The sequence below is a fragment of the Equus caballus genome, chromosome 24 (genome assembly GCF_041296265.1).
Source record: "Equus caballus isolate H_3958 breed thoroughbred chromosome 24, TB-T2T, whole genome shotgun sequence".
Taxonomy (NCBI): domain Eukaryota; kingdom Metazoa; phylum Chordata; class Mammalia; order Perissodactyla; family Equidae; genus Equus; species Equus caballus.
Window position 1 is genome coordinate 55,121,692 of NC_091707.1, and position 18,071 is coordinate 55,139,762.

The window sequence follows — 18,071 nt, forward strand, 5'->3', positions numbered from 1 at the left end:
TATTTTATTTTCATCTGTTGTTCTAGTGCCATGGATTATGACCACAGACACTATGGGATAAATGTAGTGACGCAATGTACACTGCTGTTGAGAACAGAGTTAATACACTACAGATTTCTCAAGTACCAATGATGCCAGAGAACATGTGGAACAAGCTCCCTTAACTGAGTATAGTGAGTTGTGCATTGGAACTTGTTTTCAGATCCCACACAGTCTGAGATGAATATTTATGGAAACTTAAACAATGCCACCAATGATAGTAACAGCAACTCAAACAGACACCATGAGAACAGATAAAGGCAAGGGAAAAATACAGGCTTTCAGGTCATACATTGAGGAGGGATTCACTGGCAAAGTGGTACGGCTGCATTTGGGATTCTTATCAAGCTATCCGAAGTGTTTGCATATTTAGTCTTTTAAAATCAGCAGAAGAAGAACAAATGTAAAACGCATCCTTGGGTGCGCTGGAAATCTGTCAGAGCCCTTTTCTCCCAGGAGCCCGTCGCCGCTGCGGGAAGCCGGGCGGTCCACGAGCAGGCCGAGCGGAGCAGGTCAGAGCTCAGCTCCCTAACTGGCCTCGCTGGATGAGATCGCAAACAAAGCCCAGACACAGCCCACGTGCTCGCCAAGGCAAACCCAAACATTCCACTCAGAGTTTATAGAGAAGGGGCCATAAAGCGGGCTCCCAGTGGAGTGACTGCGACACGGACCTCACTGAGAGAGAAGGGCTCCATCAGGCACCGCACCTGGGCCACAGAGGGCTGCTCTTGCAGGGCGATTGTGCAGACGCTGACTTGTTTCAAACTCTGAAACTATCTGGAGATCGCCATTTAAATGAGTTCGAGTTGTAGAGATGGGACGCTCACCGCGGGTGGATGGGGAAGCACGTTTTACTCCCCTCTTCTCCGCAGTGCCTGGCTCAGTGCTTGCAAGAAAACAAACGTGGGGCAAGCATGAGCTATCAAATTACCTACGGGAGGAATGGTCTTGCTCTGAAGCACACTGCAGTCTATAGCCCTTTCACCACTGGCTTGGAAGAGTTATTCTAAAGTGTGTTAAGTATTGCTTGTTTGCTAAAATAACGCACGTTGCTGGAGTCACTACCAATTACTAACCAAAAACACTTATTAAATGTTATTCAAATTTAGCGTTAAATGGACAAAAACATCACTGTCAAGTTCCCAACATGGGTTTATAGAATAAATGATTAACATTGAGTCCTTTATGTATTTTAGATCTTCTTTTTTTTTTAAACAACTAACTTAGCCTCATCCATTGGGCCCCACGTGGTGTGTAAACCTCTTTGCCTGAATAGTCAACTCCTTTTCTTTTCTTTTTTTTTTTTTAAGATTTTTTTTTTTTCCTTTTTCTCCCCAAAGCCCCCCGGTACATAGTTGTATCTTCAAGTTGTGGCATGTGGGACGCCGCCTCAGCGTGGCTCAATGAGCGGCGCCATGTCCGCGTCCAGGATTGGAACCGACGAAACACTGGGCTGCCTGCAGCGGAGTGTGCGAACTTAACCATTCGGCCACGGGGCCGGCCCCTCAACTCCTTTTCTGACATCACTTTCTTTCAGTATTATTTATTTCTTTTAAAATGTAATGGTTTACTTGGGCTCCAAAGGGTCAAAGTAAACTACTGGGGTGAGTGTGAGATGGCTGACACTGTCTGGTGAGAACTGAGGAAGAGATTTTTGAAAAGAAGACAACAGGGGTTGGAAGTGAAGGCAGACAGAAGCTGGGTGACCCAAGAGTGGAGGCATCCCAGGATGAAAGAAGTGCTTACATGCCAGCTAAAGATGCAGACAGAAGGGATCACACTTCTGACACCTACAGCAGCAAAGAGCTCTTTAAAAGAGGCAGAATTCCACGGGACAAAGGAAAGAGGAAGAGGACGATGGCAACAAGACTGTAGAAGGTGGAAAGCTGGTGGCTGGCTGGACCTGACTGAGCACGTGAGAAGAACAAATGCTAAGACACCGTGGAAATGCTGGGCAGCGACTGGACCTTTGCTGCTGTGGAATTCCCAGGAGGCTGGGGGACGAGTGGCCCCAGGCGCTTAGGGAAGTGAGGGTGAAAGTGGGTTATGAAAACAGGAGCCCTGGTCGAAAGTCTGTTTAAGAAGCAGTGACTGACATCTCCACCCGAGCCTCCCCCCACAGCTGACGGAGGGCCACCCTGTCCCCCACCCAGCGGTTTAGTGTCTAGAGAGGAAGCGCTCAAAGTGTCTAGACTGGGGGCTTCTGCACAGCGGGGGCAGGGACAGCACCTGAGAACAGCGAGCTTCAGTGAGGGCCACACGCCCAGCTCCTGCGTCCCACACAGCTGCATGCTGGCAGCCAGACCTGTTCCCTCCAGATAGCAGACCGGAGGAGCCCTCTCTGGGGACTCTGCCAACCTCAAAGAGGCAATCTGAAGACCCAACAAAAGGGAACAGTCTGGTAGCTCTCAGGGAAGGAAAGCTACATCAACGCGCGGCCCCACGTGTGCAGGGCGTCCATGCAGCTGCCTGCGCTCCCTTCTGAAACATGAGCGGACAGCAAGTATCACCAAGCACTTAAGGACCGCCTCTAACACGACAGGCAGAGGAAAAGGTTAACCTGGAGGAAACGCAGTTTATGAGGGGGCCATCAGGAACACCATCACCAGGATCTGAGAGATGAAAGGCCACCATGGCTACAAGCTAGGACCAGGGCAGCACTAGAGAAGGGACATTCGGAGCACAAACACGCTCTGGGAAATTAAAAGTGAGGAGGACCAGTGACAAGCAAAGGGAGGGTGAGAAGTTGAGGAGATGTACCTGAAAGAAGAACAGAAAGAAAAACAGCTAAGAAAAAGACGCCAAAAAATAAGAACACCAGAGGACCAGTCTCCGAGTAAAAAAAAAATCCATAAAGAAACAGAAAACAGAAGAGAAGAAATCAAACAAATAATGTAACTTCTGAGAATCAAAGGTCATGAATTTCTAGTTTCAAAGGAGCACTGAGCACCCATCCCCAGAAATTTCAGAACACTGGAGCAAAGAGAAGACCCTTCAAACTTCCAGAGAGAAAAAACAAAGGAACGGCACCCGGCTTCTCCACAGCAGCCCTGGCAGCTGGGTGTGACGGAGCGATGGCTTCAGAATTGGGTGGGAAAATCACTTCTGCCCTGGAATTCTCTACCGGGCCCAGTTATCAATCAGATATTAGGTAAAATAAAGATACTTTCAGATAGTGCAAAGATCCCCCAAGTTATTTCCTTAGCGCTAATTTTTTCAGAAACCACCAGAGGATTTGTTTTGCCAAAACAGAGTAAACCAAGGCAGGGTGAGACCCAGGATCAGGAAACAGCACCCAAGAGAGAGGGGCAGGGGAGCCCTGCGTGGAGAGAGAGAAGGGCCCAGGAGGGGCAGTGCGGGAGGCGAGTCACTGTCCAGAGTGGAGCAGGCAGAGGGGCCTGGGAGAGACCCTTCAAGAAGAGGAATGTGAGAGACGGGTGGACACGAGGGCCTTGAGAGGAGACTCACCCAACTGGGGGAAGGCTGGGAGATCCATTATTACCAGGTCATAGAAAAGCCAAGCAACAAGACATTAGGACAAATGTCAACTCCGGAGAAAACGACCATTGGGCAGGAGGGACAAGCACTTGTACTATACTCAACGGGTCAAGGCTAACACTGACTGCGCGAGGACTGCGCGTCAATCGGGAGATGGGGGGATGGGACGTGTTTACGGGAGGGCGAATTCCTCATCTTCCACAGTGAAAGCCCCAAACTTAAAAGTCAACAAGCAGCAACAAAATCAGCATGAGTTTTAGAGATATGGGGGGCACCAATCAAAAGGATCAGCTAAAAGACCTGGAAATATTTGTTTCTGAGAGCAGGATGTAGGCAGGGCGGGGTAGATGACAGCCGTAATTCACCGTGGCTTTCCTGTAGACCACACGCATCAATAAGGCTGATAGAGAAAATAAATGTAACATTACAGCCAAAATACCTCAGTGATCGAGGGGACAGGTCCTGGGAACAGCCTGATCCCAGGGAACGTGACCCTACAGGCGAGGCCAGAGGGGCGTGGAGAGCCTGGAAAAATCACATACCTTGGACACCTTTCTGGCTCTGAGGGCCTTTACCAGCTCTTCTTGAGCAACTATTTCACTGGTCAGTTCCATCGCAGAGGCCATTCCTAGGACGAGGTTCACGGCTGGCTAGGGGGCTGGAAGTTTCGCTCAGCGACGAAACTGCAGGGGAGGAAAGAGGGAAGGAAGGGAGAGAGAGAGTAACAAACCATCATGGCCATTCCTCCTTCCCTGTATCTAGGCCTTCTTTTCAAAAAGGTTGGAGGTAAGTTCTAATACAGGTCATGGGTAAAATTATACAAATAGAAACACAAGCGGAAATTCCCGGTAACAAAAAAGGGGAACAGAGGAAGAGCACATGCTAACGGTGAGGACGACGGGAATTGCTGTGATTTTGGACCTGAGGACTGCGGAGGAGGAGCCCTCCTAGGCAAGACCCAGTGCTCATGGTGTCAGCTGACGTGTCCCTGGGCTGCACCCAGTGCCAGGACACAAGAAGGATTCAGGTTTGCTCAGGGTGAAAATACCAAAGTGCTTTAATAAACCTAAGGTCACCACGGCTGAAATCATTTGGTAAATTGCTGTTTACTCTTTATCTTAAGTGCACTGGGGACGAATTCTCAGGCCTTTGCAGCCATAACTAACACACTGCTGAACAAATGACCTCCTCTGCAGGCCAGCTGCTCTGTTCTCAAACAAAGGCAGGTCTGGGGTGGAGGGCAGGCCTTATTGGCTCTGGGTTCAGAACCATAGATAGCCTGCCCGTTCCACATGCTGCCTCACTGGGCTGCAACCTTTGAAGGAGGTGTACCCGCGCCTTCTATCAGTCATATTTACCATTAACCTTAAAGAAGGTGGGACACAAGGCAGGCCACCTGCTGCTGCCTTGGGGCAGAGACTGGCCACAGCAGCCCCCTCTTGGTTCAGTCATTTCCCCTTTCTGGGGGCAGCTTCCTCATCTATAAAGTGGTGCCACCAGGAACTTCTTCACCTACCGCAAGGGCTGTTAGGAGAAGAAATGAGAAAGAACGCATGGGAACATCTTGTAAAGTGTAAGCAAGATAAGGATCCAGGACAAGTACTGCTTGCTAGGGCTCCTGAGCTCCGGCTCCACCCACCACTTGCTGTTCCACAGTGAGGGAGAGGATGACGACAACCACAAGGCCGTGCCAGAGCCACTGACGGCCAGCACTTCTCTACCTGGTGATGTTCCAGGCACCTTATACCCATCAACGCCCTTAAGCTTTACAGCAATCCTATGAGACAGATTTATCTCTGTTTCATAGATGAGTAAACTGAGGCACAGAGCAGTTAAAAATCTTGCCCCGGATAACACAGCAAGTGAGGGGTAGAGACGGGATGCGAACTCAAGCAGCCTGACCCTGGAGCCCACTCTCAAACATCACAGACAGTCACTTAACTGGAACGAGCCTCTGCTTCAACCGTAAAATGGGAACAGCCACCAGAACTACCGTGCAGGCCTGGAGCCCGGATCACAGGCAACAACGCAGGTGGGTCCAGAGTCTGGCACAGCATCAGCCCCACAGGAGAGGATTCATAAAAGACTATTTCGTATTTTTAGTCATTTAAGATTTTTTCCTAGTAACTCTATGAACCAAACAGAAATTTGAGGGGTAATTATTTTTATTTATCTATTTGTTAGATATTTGTTTAGAAAGTATGTAAATTTAAACAAACCAATTTTTACATAAGCCACTGAAACCATGATGCTAAAAGCAGAATGTGAGAGCAGCCAGCTCTCCCCCCACCTTGCTGAGAACCACCTCAATTCCTGGAAAGGGAAGCTGGCTGAGATAACTGCCCCAGATAAGAAAGCTCAGTTTAGGGAGAAGAGAAGGAATGCGGAAGAACCTTCTGCCTAGGCTGAGAGGACACACACAGTTCCACATCAAATAACAATCCAAGCAATGAGAACTACTTCTAGCCACAGACGACCAAACACCGTGCCCAGATACTTTACACACGACCCAGAGTCTCCCAGCTTCAAAGCACACGCCCTGCACTAGCGGACGACAGGCTGCCCGCTCAGGGAGGTAACAGCGGCCCTCTGAGGTCACCCCACCAGGGGAGCTAAACAGGATCTGCTTCCAAAGCCCCCCTTGACCATGGGCTGTCTCAGAATTCCAGTTGCTGCCCCCTCCCCCGACCCCGAACGCCTTACATCCTCCTCTGCCTGCACCCTGCCGGCTGTCTTAGTAATTTCAAACCTCAGCTCCTCTTCACAGCCTTTCCCGAACCCTCCCCTCTGGGGTCAAATGGTTGCCCTGCCCTGGGCGAGCCCCGAGCATCCAGAGCATCCCGTGAGTAACTTTACCAGGGCGCTCACGCTGCATTTAGTTATTTCTGTCTTCTCCATTAGACAGCAAAAGCAAGCACCGGGTTTTATTCTTTCATGTGCTTCTAGAACCTGGTCCACAGAAGCTAATCAACGAACATTTACTGAATGAATAAATCTCCTAGGTTCAATCTTCCCCCTAAGGTTTATATCCTCTTCACTATCCTTGCAAATGCTCATTCCAGTTTCAGGTAGATTCTGCCCTGGACTTTAGCAGCCTCTTGTTGTCGATGAAAATAATCCATAACCAATCTATAAATGAAAATTTGGGTGAGTTTATTCTGAGCTGAAATCTGAGGACCATGGCCTGGGGCCTTTCTTCCCAAAGGAAGAAAGGGCACCGAAGAAGTGGGGTGCACAGAGTAGTTATATACCCCCAAACAGGTTATTTCACATATGATTGAAATGTCCCTCCCACAATAGTCACAAGATTGCCTGTCGCAAAGCGCTTGATGGACACAGCAGGTAGTGGGTCTGCTATCTCAGCGGGCGTAGCAGGAGGCAAGTCTATTGTCTGGAGCTGGGCAGTCACAGGTGAGCGCAGCAATCAGTTTCTAGCCTAAGGAAAGATGCTTAATCCTTAAAGAAATGCCAATGTTGGGAGCAGGAGCGAAGTCGCACCTTTATCTCAAGGGCCTTTGTTCTTGCCATAGGGAATGTCTAAAGCAGATATACAATGCATGCTCAACAGCCACGGTCAGGCCCTTTCGGAAAGACAAGGTCAGGCCGAATTAGGTTTATACCAAATGGCTTCCTCATATTCTCCAATATATCCTATTGCTTGCCATTTTTATTTGTCATTTCCCCCTTTCGATCTCTAATCTTTCGATAGAAAGCATTAAGGATCAAAATATTGTCCTCTTGATTAACGTCCTGACATGTGCTGAGCCTTCTGAGATTTGGGAAGAGCCTGGTTGAGCTCATGGCATCTTCTCCAGGTCTCACATCCCCAGTCTGGTTTTTTCACACATTGCTAACATCTGCCTACCATCCTGGTCACTCTTTTTGGAATTCCCTTTGGTTTCCCCATCCTTCCAAAAACATGGTGTCCTCTACAGAAGGCAACAGGCGGCATCAGCAAGTTTCTGAAGTCTGTGAGTAGGACCAAAATCAAGCACAGATTAAAATCACCCTTACAAATTCCTAGGGAAAGTGCCAGGTCGAATGAGTGGGTGAGCCCTGGACAGCCAATCTCCCCCTGCAATGGAGCAGGTACCTGCAGAGGATCAGCCAGATGAACTGGATCTGCATTTTGGGTCCAGGTTGTAGGGAAAAACACTTATCTTTAAATATCAGAACCCCATTTAAGAAGAGGCACACGGGAACCAAATCTGACTGAGGGAACAGCAGACAGGGTCTCCCTGCTCTCTGCTCACACAAGGCACACTCACTGTGTGGGAACGTCCCACACTATAAATCTGTGTGTGTATGATGCAACCTCTTGAGTGAGTTCTCCAGGAGTGGTCAGAGACAAGAAGAGAACTGTCATCTCTCTCACTTCATGCTTTCATCCACTTACCCCATTTATCACATGCTGCTTCTCCTTTTTCTCCCAGTTAGTTAACATCCTCCTTTATTTCTTTGTTAACTAACTTTTAGAACTAAGTTTAACTTGTGAGGTTTTTAACCCAGAGCTCAGAACCTCTGAAACGACATCAATAGCTTGCACACACATCAGTATGTTACTGCATAATCTGTAAATAGGGCTTTGAATCTTTTTAAGCAAAGCTGCTTTGTCTATTTAACAAATACTACAATCTAAAACAAAGGAATGAAGCTATGATCTGTGAAGTAATCTATTATCTCCTCTAAAAAAAGTACTGGCAGTAAGTATCAAGAGCAAAACTGCATATTCCACAGAGGATCACAGCACACCTTTACAGAGAAAAGCGAAAGAGAAAGAGAAAGCTAAAAGGCTGTGAATTCGCAGTCCCTCTTTTTAAAGAACTTGCATCATGCTCATTTTGAAAGGTTCCCTTGTTCTGGAGGAGCATAAGAGGCACTTGAAGAAACTGGGTACAGTTTTGGGATGAGAAATGGAAGGAAGACTTACAGAACCGTTTAACAGAACCACACGACAATGACGTGGGGCGTGCAGAAATCAACTCACAGGGAGAGCAGAACGCGTCAGTTTTGCAGTGTAGGGGAGAGCGGCAGCAACACAGCCAATTCTGGAGGAGCAGGTGACACAGGAGTTTCTGGAACACCACCAGGAGGTGGGATCCCATCCTCAATCCTGGCCTCAGGGTGCGGGGGACAATGGCCTTGGACTGTCAAGTTCCCAGAGCATAAGAAAATGATTTCTTTAGAGCAAGGAGTTCTCTAACACTTCAAACCTTGGAACAGTTTATGTCCACTTTTTCTTTCTTAACCACTGCGAGGAAAGGTTATTTTTCCCTCTAAATAACAAAATGAGCACTACCTTGAAAGGCAAAGAAGATAATTTATATGAAGGCAGCCATAAGATACTTTCGAGTGTCACAATGAGAATGCTAACATGTTTGGATGTTGACTATTTAAGGAAGCCTCAGCAGTGAAAAGCCTGACAGCCAAGATGCAAGCGCTGAAAGTCCAGCTATGAATTCGGCAGACAACTGCTCCCCCGGTATCCCCCTTCCCTCCGGAAGCTGTGAATCACCTGAGCTTTGGGTCAACGGGATGAAATAAAATGCACCACACCCTGATCCTAAGAGAGACAACCCCTCATCACCTGAGCTAAGGTTTCCAGCACTTTGGTAAAAGGCTGGTAAAAATACTAATAAGCTCTAAGTCCGGCAAAGATGGCAATACATACCCAGGCTGCGGCAGACACTGCAGAGGTGGCCACTAGTCCGGCTGGGCAGCAGAGAAGTGGGACCCTGTGCAGCCAAACGCCTGCTTTAATAGTTTTCCCCTCTTTCTTTCAGTTTCATTTTTAGAAAAGTCTCTTTATTTTTTTCCTGTTTACCCCACCCTTCAGCTACATCAACGGAGGAGTTTCTTATAAACCACCCCATTTCCCAGAAATACTTGAGTCTCTTGACCAACTTCTTTGATTCTGTTCAATCAGGGTGGGTTGCGGGGGGCGGGGGGGGCGGTGAGGGGAGCGGGTGGAGACCAACGAAACTCCCCCGAGAACCTAGCTGTTGCCGGTCATTGCATCAGCCGCCGCATACCGCAGGCAGGCTACCCATCTGCTCTCCCCGCCCTCTTCTCGTTCCCCACCCTGAGCATCGGCATGAGACCTCATGTGTGTAGGGGGAGGCGGGCTGTAAAGTCCCTGCGGCTGTCAACAAGGCGGGGCACTGCAGGGGAAAGAGGATGAGCTCCGAGGTCAGACAGACCTGGGTCTTAACCCCAGCTCGGGCACTTTCTTGTTTCGGGACCTCGGGCCATCGCATCCCCTCTGCTTCCCCCTCGGCTTCCCCGGCTGCGAAACGGGCACAGAGAAGCCTCCTAAATTCACCGTGGGGGCTAAGTGCGGTCCCGCGGGCAACCCCCCCCGGCACACGGCAGACCCTCGTTAAAGGGGGGGCCTCTCCGCGTGGGGCAAGGAAAGCGGAGGGAGGCCACCCAGGCTCGGCGGCGCTCGGAGGACGGGGCCATGGCGCCGCGGCAGAGCCCCTCGTGGCGCCGGCCCGGGCTCGGGGACCGCACGGCGGGCGCCGGCGCGCAGGTGGCCTCGGAGGGGCCAGGTCGTCGGGCGCCGCCCGGTGGGCCTCCCTCCCTCCCCGCCTCCACCCCATCACTTACCGGCCCAGCCGCCCCATCCACCAGGCAGGCTCACCCAAGGGGCCCTCCACGGCGTCCGTGGAAACGCCGTCCGGCCAGAACAACTTCCGGCCCGGCTGCGCCGTCACTGGCTGTTCTCTCGGGGGCGGGGCGGAGACCGCCGCTGATTGGCTGGCGGACCCCCGGCGCGGCGGAACGCCGGAGGAGTGCAGTCCCGACGGCCTCCGGGAGAACCGAGCGCTTCCGGTGCGTGCGGTGAGCGGCGGGCCGGGGGCGGGAGGGGGCTGGGGCCCGGCAGCGGCTGGAGCGCTCCAAGCCTTTCGGCGCCGCTCGCCTGTCCTTCATCTCCGGTTCCTTCCGAGCGCGCAGTGCCCTGGCCCATCCTTTGCCTCTCAGTCTTGACAGCTCGGCTAACTCCTATTCACCCTTCGAAACCCATCTCCGGTCGTACCTGGTTTGTCGCCTCCATCAGTCCGTGGCCTCCGGCGCAGGATCGGTGTTTTGTGTTTAATCTCTGTCCACGCCAGATAGAACATAAGGCTTGGCACAGAGTAGGTAATCAGGAAATGTTGATTGGATGAGAAGAGCCTATTTCTTTGACTTTCTTTGTGCCCCCCTCCCGCCAGGTTGCGTTCCACAAATATTTCTAGATGCCTGGGATCGAACAGTGAACAAAACACAGCAATCCTGCCCTCGCGGAGCTGACATGCGAGTGGCCGTCAGCGCCACTCCCCCCTCCGTAGCCTCCTGTCTCCCATGACCTTACCGCTCCTTCTAGCGGTACTTCTCTTGGTTTAATCACCCCCCTCTTTCCATGAAAAAAGTCTGTTGTCTGAGAAACATAAAAGGCAGCAAACGCCTTTTTCCTGAAGTTTCTGTTGTTTTCGGTGGCTCCCGATCTTCTTTTTCGCCTGTTCCCCTTGAGTCTTCCTTGCCTCCCCTGTCGCCCTATTGGATGAGTTTTGCTGGTCAGTCTGTGATGCTGCTGACCACCTGGCGCCCTCACCTCCTCCACAGCCTTGCTCGGGTGTCGCCTCTGTCCTAGGCCGTCCTCGGCCCCCCTATGACACCGCAGCCCCAAGCCCCCCGCCGCCCTGCTCTCCTTCTCTCTCTTACTCTTCTCCCTAGGATTTCTCACCACTGACATGCTCTGTCTCCCTTGACTCTGGGCTGTCTCTCCCCACTGGCGTGTGAGCGTGCTGAGCCCAGGGCATCCTTTACTGGCTCGTTGGCCGCCGTGTTCCTGATGCCTGGGGCGGGGCCTGGCGAGTAGTCCATGGTCCGTCAATGTTTGTTGAATGAGTGAACAAAATGTACATGAAGCAGATAGTGTGGGGAGCCCTACTGTGCACCCTCTGCCTTTGTTCAGTCCTTGCTGCCCTGCCTGCTTGGGAAGTGGGACTAATGGGCCCCAAGGCCGCTACTCGTGGATCTTCTGCTATAGACCTCGTCTTTACTTCCGGCCATCGGCCTCTCCTGTGAGTCGACTGCTGTGGATGACGGGGTGGATGGGAATCCATCCTACTGGCTGAAGAAGGCGCTCTGGTGGTGGGAGCCTAGTGGGTTCCCTTTGACAGGAAGGAATGGGGATGCTGGGTGGGTGTTGCTGGTCACAGGAGTTGAGACAGGTGAGATGTCTGATCAGGATGGGCCTCGGGACCAGGCTAAACGTTCAGAGGACAGAAATGCCAGCACGTTCGCGGTGCACAGTTCCATCAGTTCATAATTAGTCCTTTATAATGTAGCTCCATTTGAGATGGGCTGGCCCGTGATAGAAGTTTCATTTAGACAGTGGCTTTGGGTGTGAAGGCGGTCCTGCCTGGACTGGGCTGCAGGTGACAGTGGGGTTTTTGGAGGTGGCAGGCCACAGACGTGTATTGAAGGATGACCTAACGGGGTTGGCAGTGGCGCCCTTCAGGCATATGCCATCCTTTAGGGGAGAGGCGTGGAGGGGGTGGGCTGCTTGATTCCAGGGGACGTGAAACCCCCTGTCCAGGGGAAGAGGTGGGTGGTAGACAGGCTGTCTGGAACGGCAGAGGGAATCTTCTGGCGCTGACTTCACCCCACACGTGGGAGGAGGGGCTCCTGGTGGTGTATTAAGGTGGCGCACAAGGGGCGTGCTCAGGAGTCGTCTGCTGCCCGAGCTGTCAGCGCTGCTCCTGCACGCCCTCTGCTGTCCCGGACGTGCCCCGCAGCCTTGATTTCCTCTTGCGTGCAGGCTGACTTAGCAGCACAGAATTGACCTCCACACTGAAGCACTTCTTTCCAGAAGCTAGTTGGCAACACTTTTTCGTGGATGATGGTTCTAGAAAGGGGACATTCAGTGCCCTGTGAGTCTGTGTGTTTAGAGGGAACCTGGCGGATTTGGATCACACCCTCAGAATTGGGTGGACTGTCGCCTCAGACACCTCGGCGTCTTGGTGTTTGGTGGGGCTCTCCCACTGGCCTGTGGCTGAGATGGGGTGGGGGGGGGAGAGCGTGCTGGGCCCAGAGGATGGAGGGAAGGACGGCGGCTCGAGGAGGACGAAGGTGCGGGTGGCGTGCTCTTCCCAGCCGGGGCCACACGTCTTTCCCTCTCCGTACTTTCCGACCTGCCCTGGGGCGTGTTGATGAGTGGACATGCTTCTCGTCCGTTGCTAATGACCACTCCTGCCGCTCCCTTTATGCATCTATCTTTGCAAACATGTGCTAGCATTTGTAGGATAGCGTTCTACAGTGTGGTTGATACAGTGAAAACCATGTGTTTAATTTGTAACAGACACCCTCAAATCGGCCTTCCAAAAGGCGTCTTCGAAGTCCTGAGTCTTTCTGTCCTGGCACTGGGTCTCCATTTAGTCAGGTCCTCTTTATGTCTTTCGATAAAGTTTTAGTTTTCTTCATGTAGGTCTTGCTGATTTTTTTGTTAAATTTGTTCCCAGATATTCCATAGTTTTCATTTTTAAAAATTACGTTTTCTAGGACCCGGCCCCATGGCACAGTGGTTAAGTTCAGCATGGTCTGCTTCAGCGGCCTGGGTTTGTGGGTTCAATTTCCAGGCAAGGACCTACAACACTTGTTAACGGCTGTGCTGTGGCAGCATCCCACATACAAAGTAGGGGAAGGTTGGCACAGATGTTAGCTCAGGGTGAATCTTCCTCAGCCAAAAAAAAAAAGAAAAAAAAGAAATTACCTCTTCTAACTAATTATGCATGGTGTGTGGAAAAGCCCTCATTTTGTATGTGTTTATTCTTAGGGGCTTTTCAGTCTGGGACTTCCTAGCTGGCCTGTTTTCTTTTAACTACATGTGGGGGTAAATATGCTTCCATGCGTGTTTTCTGACACTTGACTCTGTTGGGTCTTAGGTTAGTCTGCCCTCAAAGGACAGCAAGAAACTGCATCTTCAATGGCTTCTTTGGTGGCTTATGATGACTCAGACTCAGAGGCCGAGACCGAGGCTGCGGGAAGTGTTAATGCCACCAGCCAGATGACGGACACTCGCGATGTGGTCAAACCCCGAGGGCAGGATTTTGCACCCGGAGGCCTGGACGTGACGGAAGGGGGAGCACTGGCCACAAAGCCTGGTTCTTGTGAAGACCCAGCTGGCCATCGTCTCCCGCTGGCTCGGCTCTGGAGAAGTGACCCGGGGTCTTGCCCCAGCCGGAGGCTCCAGTGGCCCAGGACGGAGCCCGAAGTCACCTTCCCCACGAACGAGCCTCCTCGTCCTTCCCTGTGGGCCAGCCACACTCCGGCCGGCCACGTGCCCCTGGCAGCTGCCCATGTTAAACAGGTAAAACCCTCCTGGGGGACTGCCGGCTCCCCTGAGCTGTCTTTCTGTGCCCAAACCAAATGTGACACCTCAGGGACAAACGGCAGCTCCCTGCAGAGGAGAAGGCGTGAGGACTGCGTCATCCCCTACACCCCGAAAAGACTCAGACAGTTGCAAGCAGTAGGTGCCGAAACAGGCAAGAGCAACGAGGCAGAGGCCCGGGGCCCCTGTGCCCGGCGAGCCCCGGCCCCGCTCTGCGTTGCCTCCAGAGTGTCCGAGTTTATTCAGCCGTATTTGGACAGCCCGTATAAAGAAACCAAGATTCCCAGGAGTGTGCTCTTCCATCTGAGAGGCCACCGTGGCCCTGTCAACGGTGTCCAGTGGTGTCCAGTACCTTCTCAGAGCCACATGCTGCTCTCAGCTTCTATGGATAAAACCTTCAGGGTAAGACTTGAGTGCACCTGCTCTTTCCAGGTGCTCTTAGGAGTGACCTGCTGGGATGTTTTCTTCTTCGAAACCGTGAGGTGGCTGTCGTGGCAGGGTGACCCCTTCTTGTTGGGAATTTCTGTGATTCTCTTGGTTGCATTCAGGAGCTGGTTCTTGGTGTCCCCCCCATGGATCGTTGATCCATTCTGCCCCACCCCCCACCATGCCCATGCCGCCAGAGGATGCCAGTGCTTATCCGTCGTGGGGGCGGTGAGGACATGCAGACACTGGAGGCCTGGGCGGGAGAGGTCGTTGAGCGAGAGCCATCAGTGGCAGAGGCAGGCGGGCCCTGCCCGAGCCCCGGGCACTCGGGGACATCCTCTGTGACCCCTGTTGAGTGTTGAGCGATGCCAGCTCTGTGCCAGGCACTGGGCTGGGTCCAGGGGGCACAGAGGTAGGTGGGTCCAGCCCTGGCTTCAGGGTGAGCACAGTGTGGATGGAGACACTGCAGCCCCGGGCTCAGGCCTGTGAGGGTGGGACCCCTGGGGGCACACCAGTGCTCTGGGAACCCAGTGGGAGGGACAGCAGCCCCGCCTGGGAGGGAAGGTCACCTGGGAAGGAGGGTGTGGAAGGGCGGGCTTGGCTCTAAGCATAGGAGACCTTGAGGGGCTCGATGGGGGAGGGGCTGAGGCTGGGGAATTGGGGAGCCAAGACCAGGGAGGCCTGTGGATGCCCTGCTGGGGACTTCTGGCTTACCCGGAAACTCTGGTTTTCATTGTTAGTTCTATTTTAAAAGCTACCGAAGTAATGCAGAATTGCAGTGAGCTGTCGCCATATCCACAAGTGTGTAGGGTAACGGGTGTGTCGCACCTGTCTGTGCCCTGTCTCCAGCCCCCACGGGCTGCATTCTGTGTCCCTCTGCCTCAGCGTCCTCGGCAGCTAGGAAAGCACCACACGTAGTAGGTGCCAAAGAAAAACGAGCTGAACAGAAGCTTCCTGGAAAGAAAATGGCTTTGGACTGGGAGGGACGTGGCTTCGAATCCAGCTTTGCTGCGGGTCGCTGGTCACCTGGCCTGACCCTCCCCCTCCGAGTCCGCTGTGTCATCTGTAAAGCTCACCGTCATAGCTGTGTCATGTGATCATGGGAGAAAAACGCTCACAAAGCCCCCGGCACAGAGCTAGGTACCCCACCGGTGCTCGAGAGGCTTCCTGCCTCTGTTTTCCTCAGAGATCTGGAACCAGCCTGCCCAGGACGGTGTATTTGCAAGTTACGTTTTGAGCTTTTTTCCTAGGAGGCATTTTCTGAAATGAAGAAAGGAAGCCCAAGTACAGGGAATTCTAGAAATGGGCTAAATCACTGGGAGTCATTTTAGGCGGCAACGTGAGTCCCGAAGTGGCTTGTCTGTGTTCTTTCTGGCGAGGCTGGTGGAGTTCTGTGGGGAGAGTGTCATGCTGTGTCCTCAGTGTGGAGCTCAGGGTGGTCTTCGGGGCTCTTCCTGCGAGGCCGGGGGCTCAGAAGTCTGCCCAGGAGCCTTCTGGCATCCCTGGTGTGCGTTGTGACGTGCTCACATTGGTCCCATGGTCCTGGGGCCTCCCAGCTCTCCTTAGATCTCCTTCCCGAGAGTCTGTGCCCACGGAGGGCCGTGGGGGCCTGCCCCTTGGTCACGAGCCATTGGGGGGTTTCTCACAGGCGTGCGTGGGGACTGTGTGGAGCCCGGCGGGGTCTGGCTGGCCTGGCTGTGGGCTGGAGTTAGAGTGATCTGGGTCTGTGCCCAACAGCTTGGTGACCCTCTGCAAAGCACTTAACCTCTCTGAGCCTGTTTCCTCTTCAATAAAGCAAGCTCGTGAGACCTGTGGCTGGGGCTTCTCAGGTGGGACAAGTGCCTGGGCACCATGTGTCTCAAGCACCCCGTCCAATGCCAGGCATGTGGAGTTTTGTGGAGGGTAGTGTGGTCACAGCATGCCATTAGGGGCACAGGCAGCCCCTTTCTAGGAGCCCTGAGGGAGGGGCCATCTGGCGAATGTTGGCAGTACAGGCTTGAAGAGGAGGCTGCGTTGCCTGGGCAGAGATGGGTGGAGGGATGTGGGGCGGGTGCATCCTGGTGGGTGCCCGTTGCCCGCCTGCCTGCGGGGCTGGGCCTCCTGATGCCGTGGGGCAGGCCTGGAGCCCCGTGGGGACTGGGTGGGTGCCCGCTGCCCGCCTGTCTGTGGGGCCTGGCCTCCTGATTCTGCAGGGCAGGCCCGGAGCCCCCTGGGGACCTGGTGGGTGCCCGCTGCCTGCCTGCCTGTAGGGCTGGGCCTCCTGGTGCTGCAGGGTAGGCCTGGAGCCCCCTGGGGACCTGTCTGTGCCTGGCGTCAGCGTGGGATTCGGCGGACCCAGCTCGGTCCCTTTCTCCTGGGAAGCTTAGGTTTCCCAAGCAGAGGTGTCCCCATGATGGTCTTTGAACAGAGAGCGTCTGAGTGGAGTCATGTGTGTTCAGTCGTGTAGTGGGTGTGTGTGGAGATGCATGTGCCAGGCAGTGTGCACTGTGGACGCCGGAGGCTCCGGTGGAGGGGACCCCGGGAGCAGCCAACCTGCCATGACACTGCGTGACCAGAAGAGGGTGCAGTTGGCCTAGCTTGGGAGGCCGCAGGACCACGGTAGGAATGATTTGCTGGGGCGGGTCGCTGAGCCCCGGGGCCAGGGCCAGTGGCTGTGGGGGTGCCCTGGGCAGGCCGGGCGCAGCTGCTGTGCCCACTGCCCGTTCGGGGAGGTGGTGTGTGCTGCAGGCGATGACGTGGGCGCCGGCCCCTTGCTCAGCCTGGCCCCCTCCAGGGAGCCCTGTCCCCTGCACTGTCTGCCCCTCATGGTGATGCTGCAGGGGTGGCAGTGTTGGTGGCCGCAGGGGCAGAGCGTCGCTGCTGTCCTGGCTGCTGGGTCCGCATCTGCTGACCCTTTCCTACTGTGGTGTCTTGCAGACCAGGGCTGTTGTCAGCTGGATGCAGACCGTGGGCCAGGGTCCCTCTGCTTTGAAGTGTTTGACCGTTTTCAGGGATGGAGTTATTTGGTAAATTGGTTTTGGGCAAATTGGCTTTGAGCAGCTCTTCTGTGTGAAGAATATGTGGCAGGGGCCGGAGGAGCCGGGATGGGAAGACGGGTGGGCTGTGGACTAGATGGGGGCTGAGCTGGGAGCTGGGGAGCGAAGTCCCGGCTGAGCCCTCGGGTGTGCCGGGCCCTCGGGTCTGTGCATAGCCTGGAGGGCAGCTGGAGCCCCGGGCAGCGTGGGGTTCTTTTCCATCCTTGGCGTCAGAGGGTGGGCGGCGTGGTAGAGCTGGGGGCCTCGTGATCTGGGATGAGATGGAGGGGGCGTGGGAGGCATTTTTGGACCCTGAGTCTGGAGTGGGCACAGGGCTGTGGGCACAGGCAGGGGTCCCAGCTTGCTGCAGCCCAGTCCTGGGTGGAGAGCAGGTGGTGGATGCCGTGGGGAATGAGCTGGAAGAGGTCATGGGACAGGACACCCCCCAACTCTGTGTTCGCTTCCTAGAGTGCCTGTCCCCTTGTCTTTTCGTTAAAGTCTGCCAGAGTGCCTTCTTTCCCCCCTCTGGATCAAGAAGGAGGGAAGAGCTTGGGGGCTGGGGTCACAGGACTTTAGTCTGAATCCTCCCTCTGCCCATGACCGGCTGTGTGATTTCGGGCAAGTTACCTAACTTCTCTGAGCCTCAACCAGTGTATGTAAAGTGGAGATAATGTATGCCTTGCTGGGTTGTTGTGAAAAGTAAATAATGTCGGATATGA

The 18,071-nt window shown here is 53.6% G+C and overlaps 2 protein-coding genes across 5 annotated transcripts in view; one reads left to right on the top strand and one right to left on the bottom strand.

The window, feature by feature from the left end:
* The window catches only part of WARS1 (tryptophanyl-tRNA synthetase 1), a 31,655-nt gene extending 21,361 nt beyond the window's left edge, over positions 1-10,294 (bottom strand). Inside the window, exons 1-3 of one of the 2 annotated variants that reach the window (XM_023628399.2) lie at positions 10,147-10,266; positions 9,209-9,272; positions 4,080-4,220 (exon numbers count right to left, since the gene is read on the bottom strand). In XM_023628399.2, the coding sequence (XP_023484167.1) occupies positions 4,080-4,163 (84 nt within the window). In that variant the 5' untranslated portion in view covers positions 4,164-4,220; positions 9,209-9,272; positions 10,147-10,266. Of the gene's footprint in view, positions 1-4,079; positions 4,221-9,208; positions 9,273-10,146 lie in introns of both variants that reach the window. The other variant, XM_023628400.2, reaches the window with a different exon arrangement.
* WDR25 (WD repeat domain 25) overlaps positions 10,253-18,071 on the top strand; it is a 137,188-nt gene continuing 129,369 nt past the window's right edge. Inside the window, exons 1-2 of one of the 3 annotated variants that reach the window (XM_023628397.2) lie at positions 10,253-10,380; positions 13,467-14,314. In XM_023628397.2, coding sequence (XP_023484165.1) covers positions 13,508-14,314 — 807 coding nt within the window. In that variant the 5' untranslated portion in view covers positions 10,253-10,380; positions 13,467-13,507. Of the gene's footprint in view, positions 10,677-13,466; positions 14,315-18,071 lie in introns of all 3 variants that reach the window. The other 2 variants (XM_023628395.2, XM_023628396.2) reach the window with 2 other exon arrangements.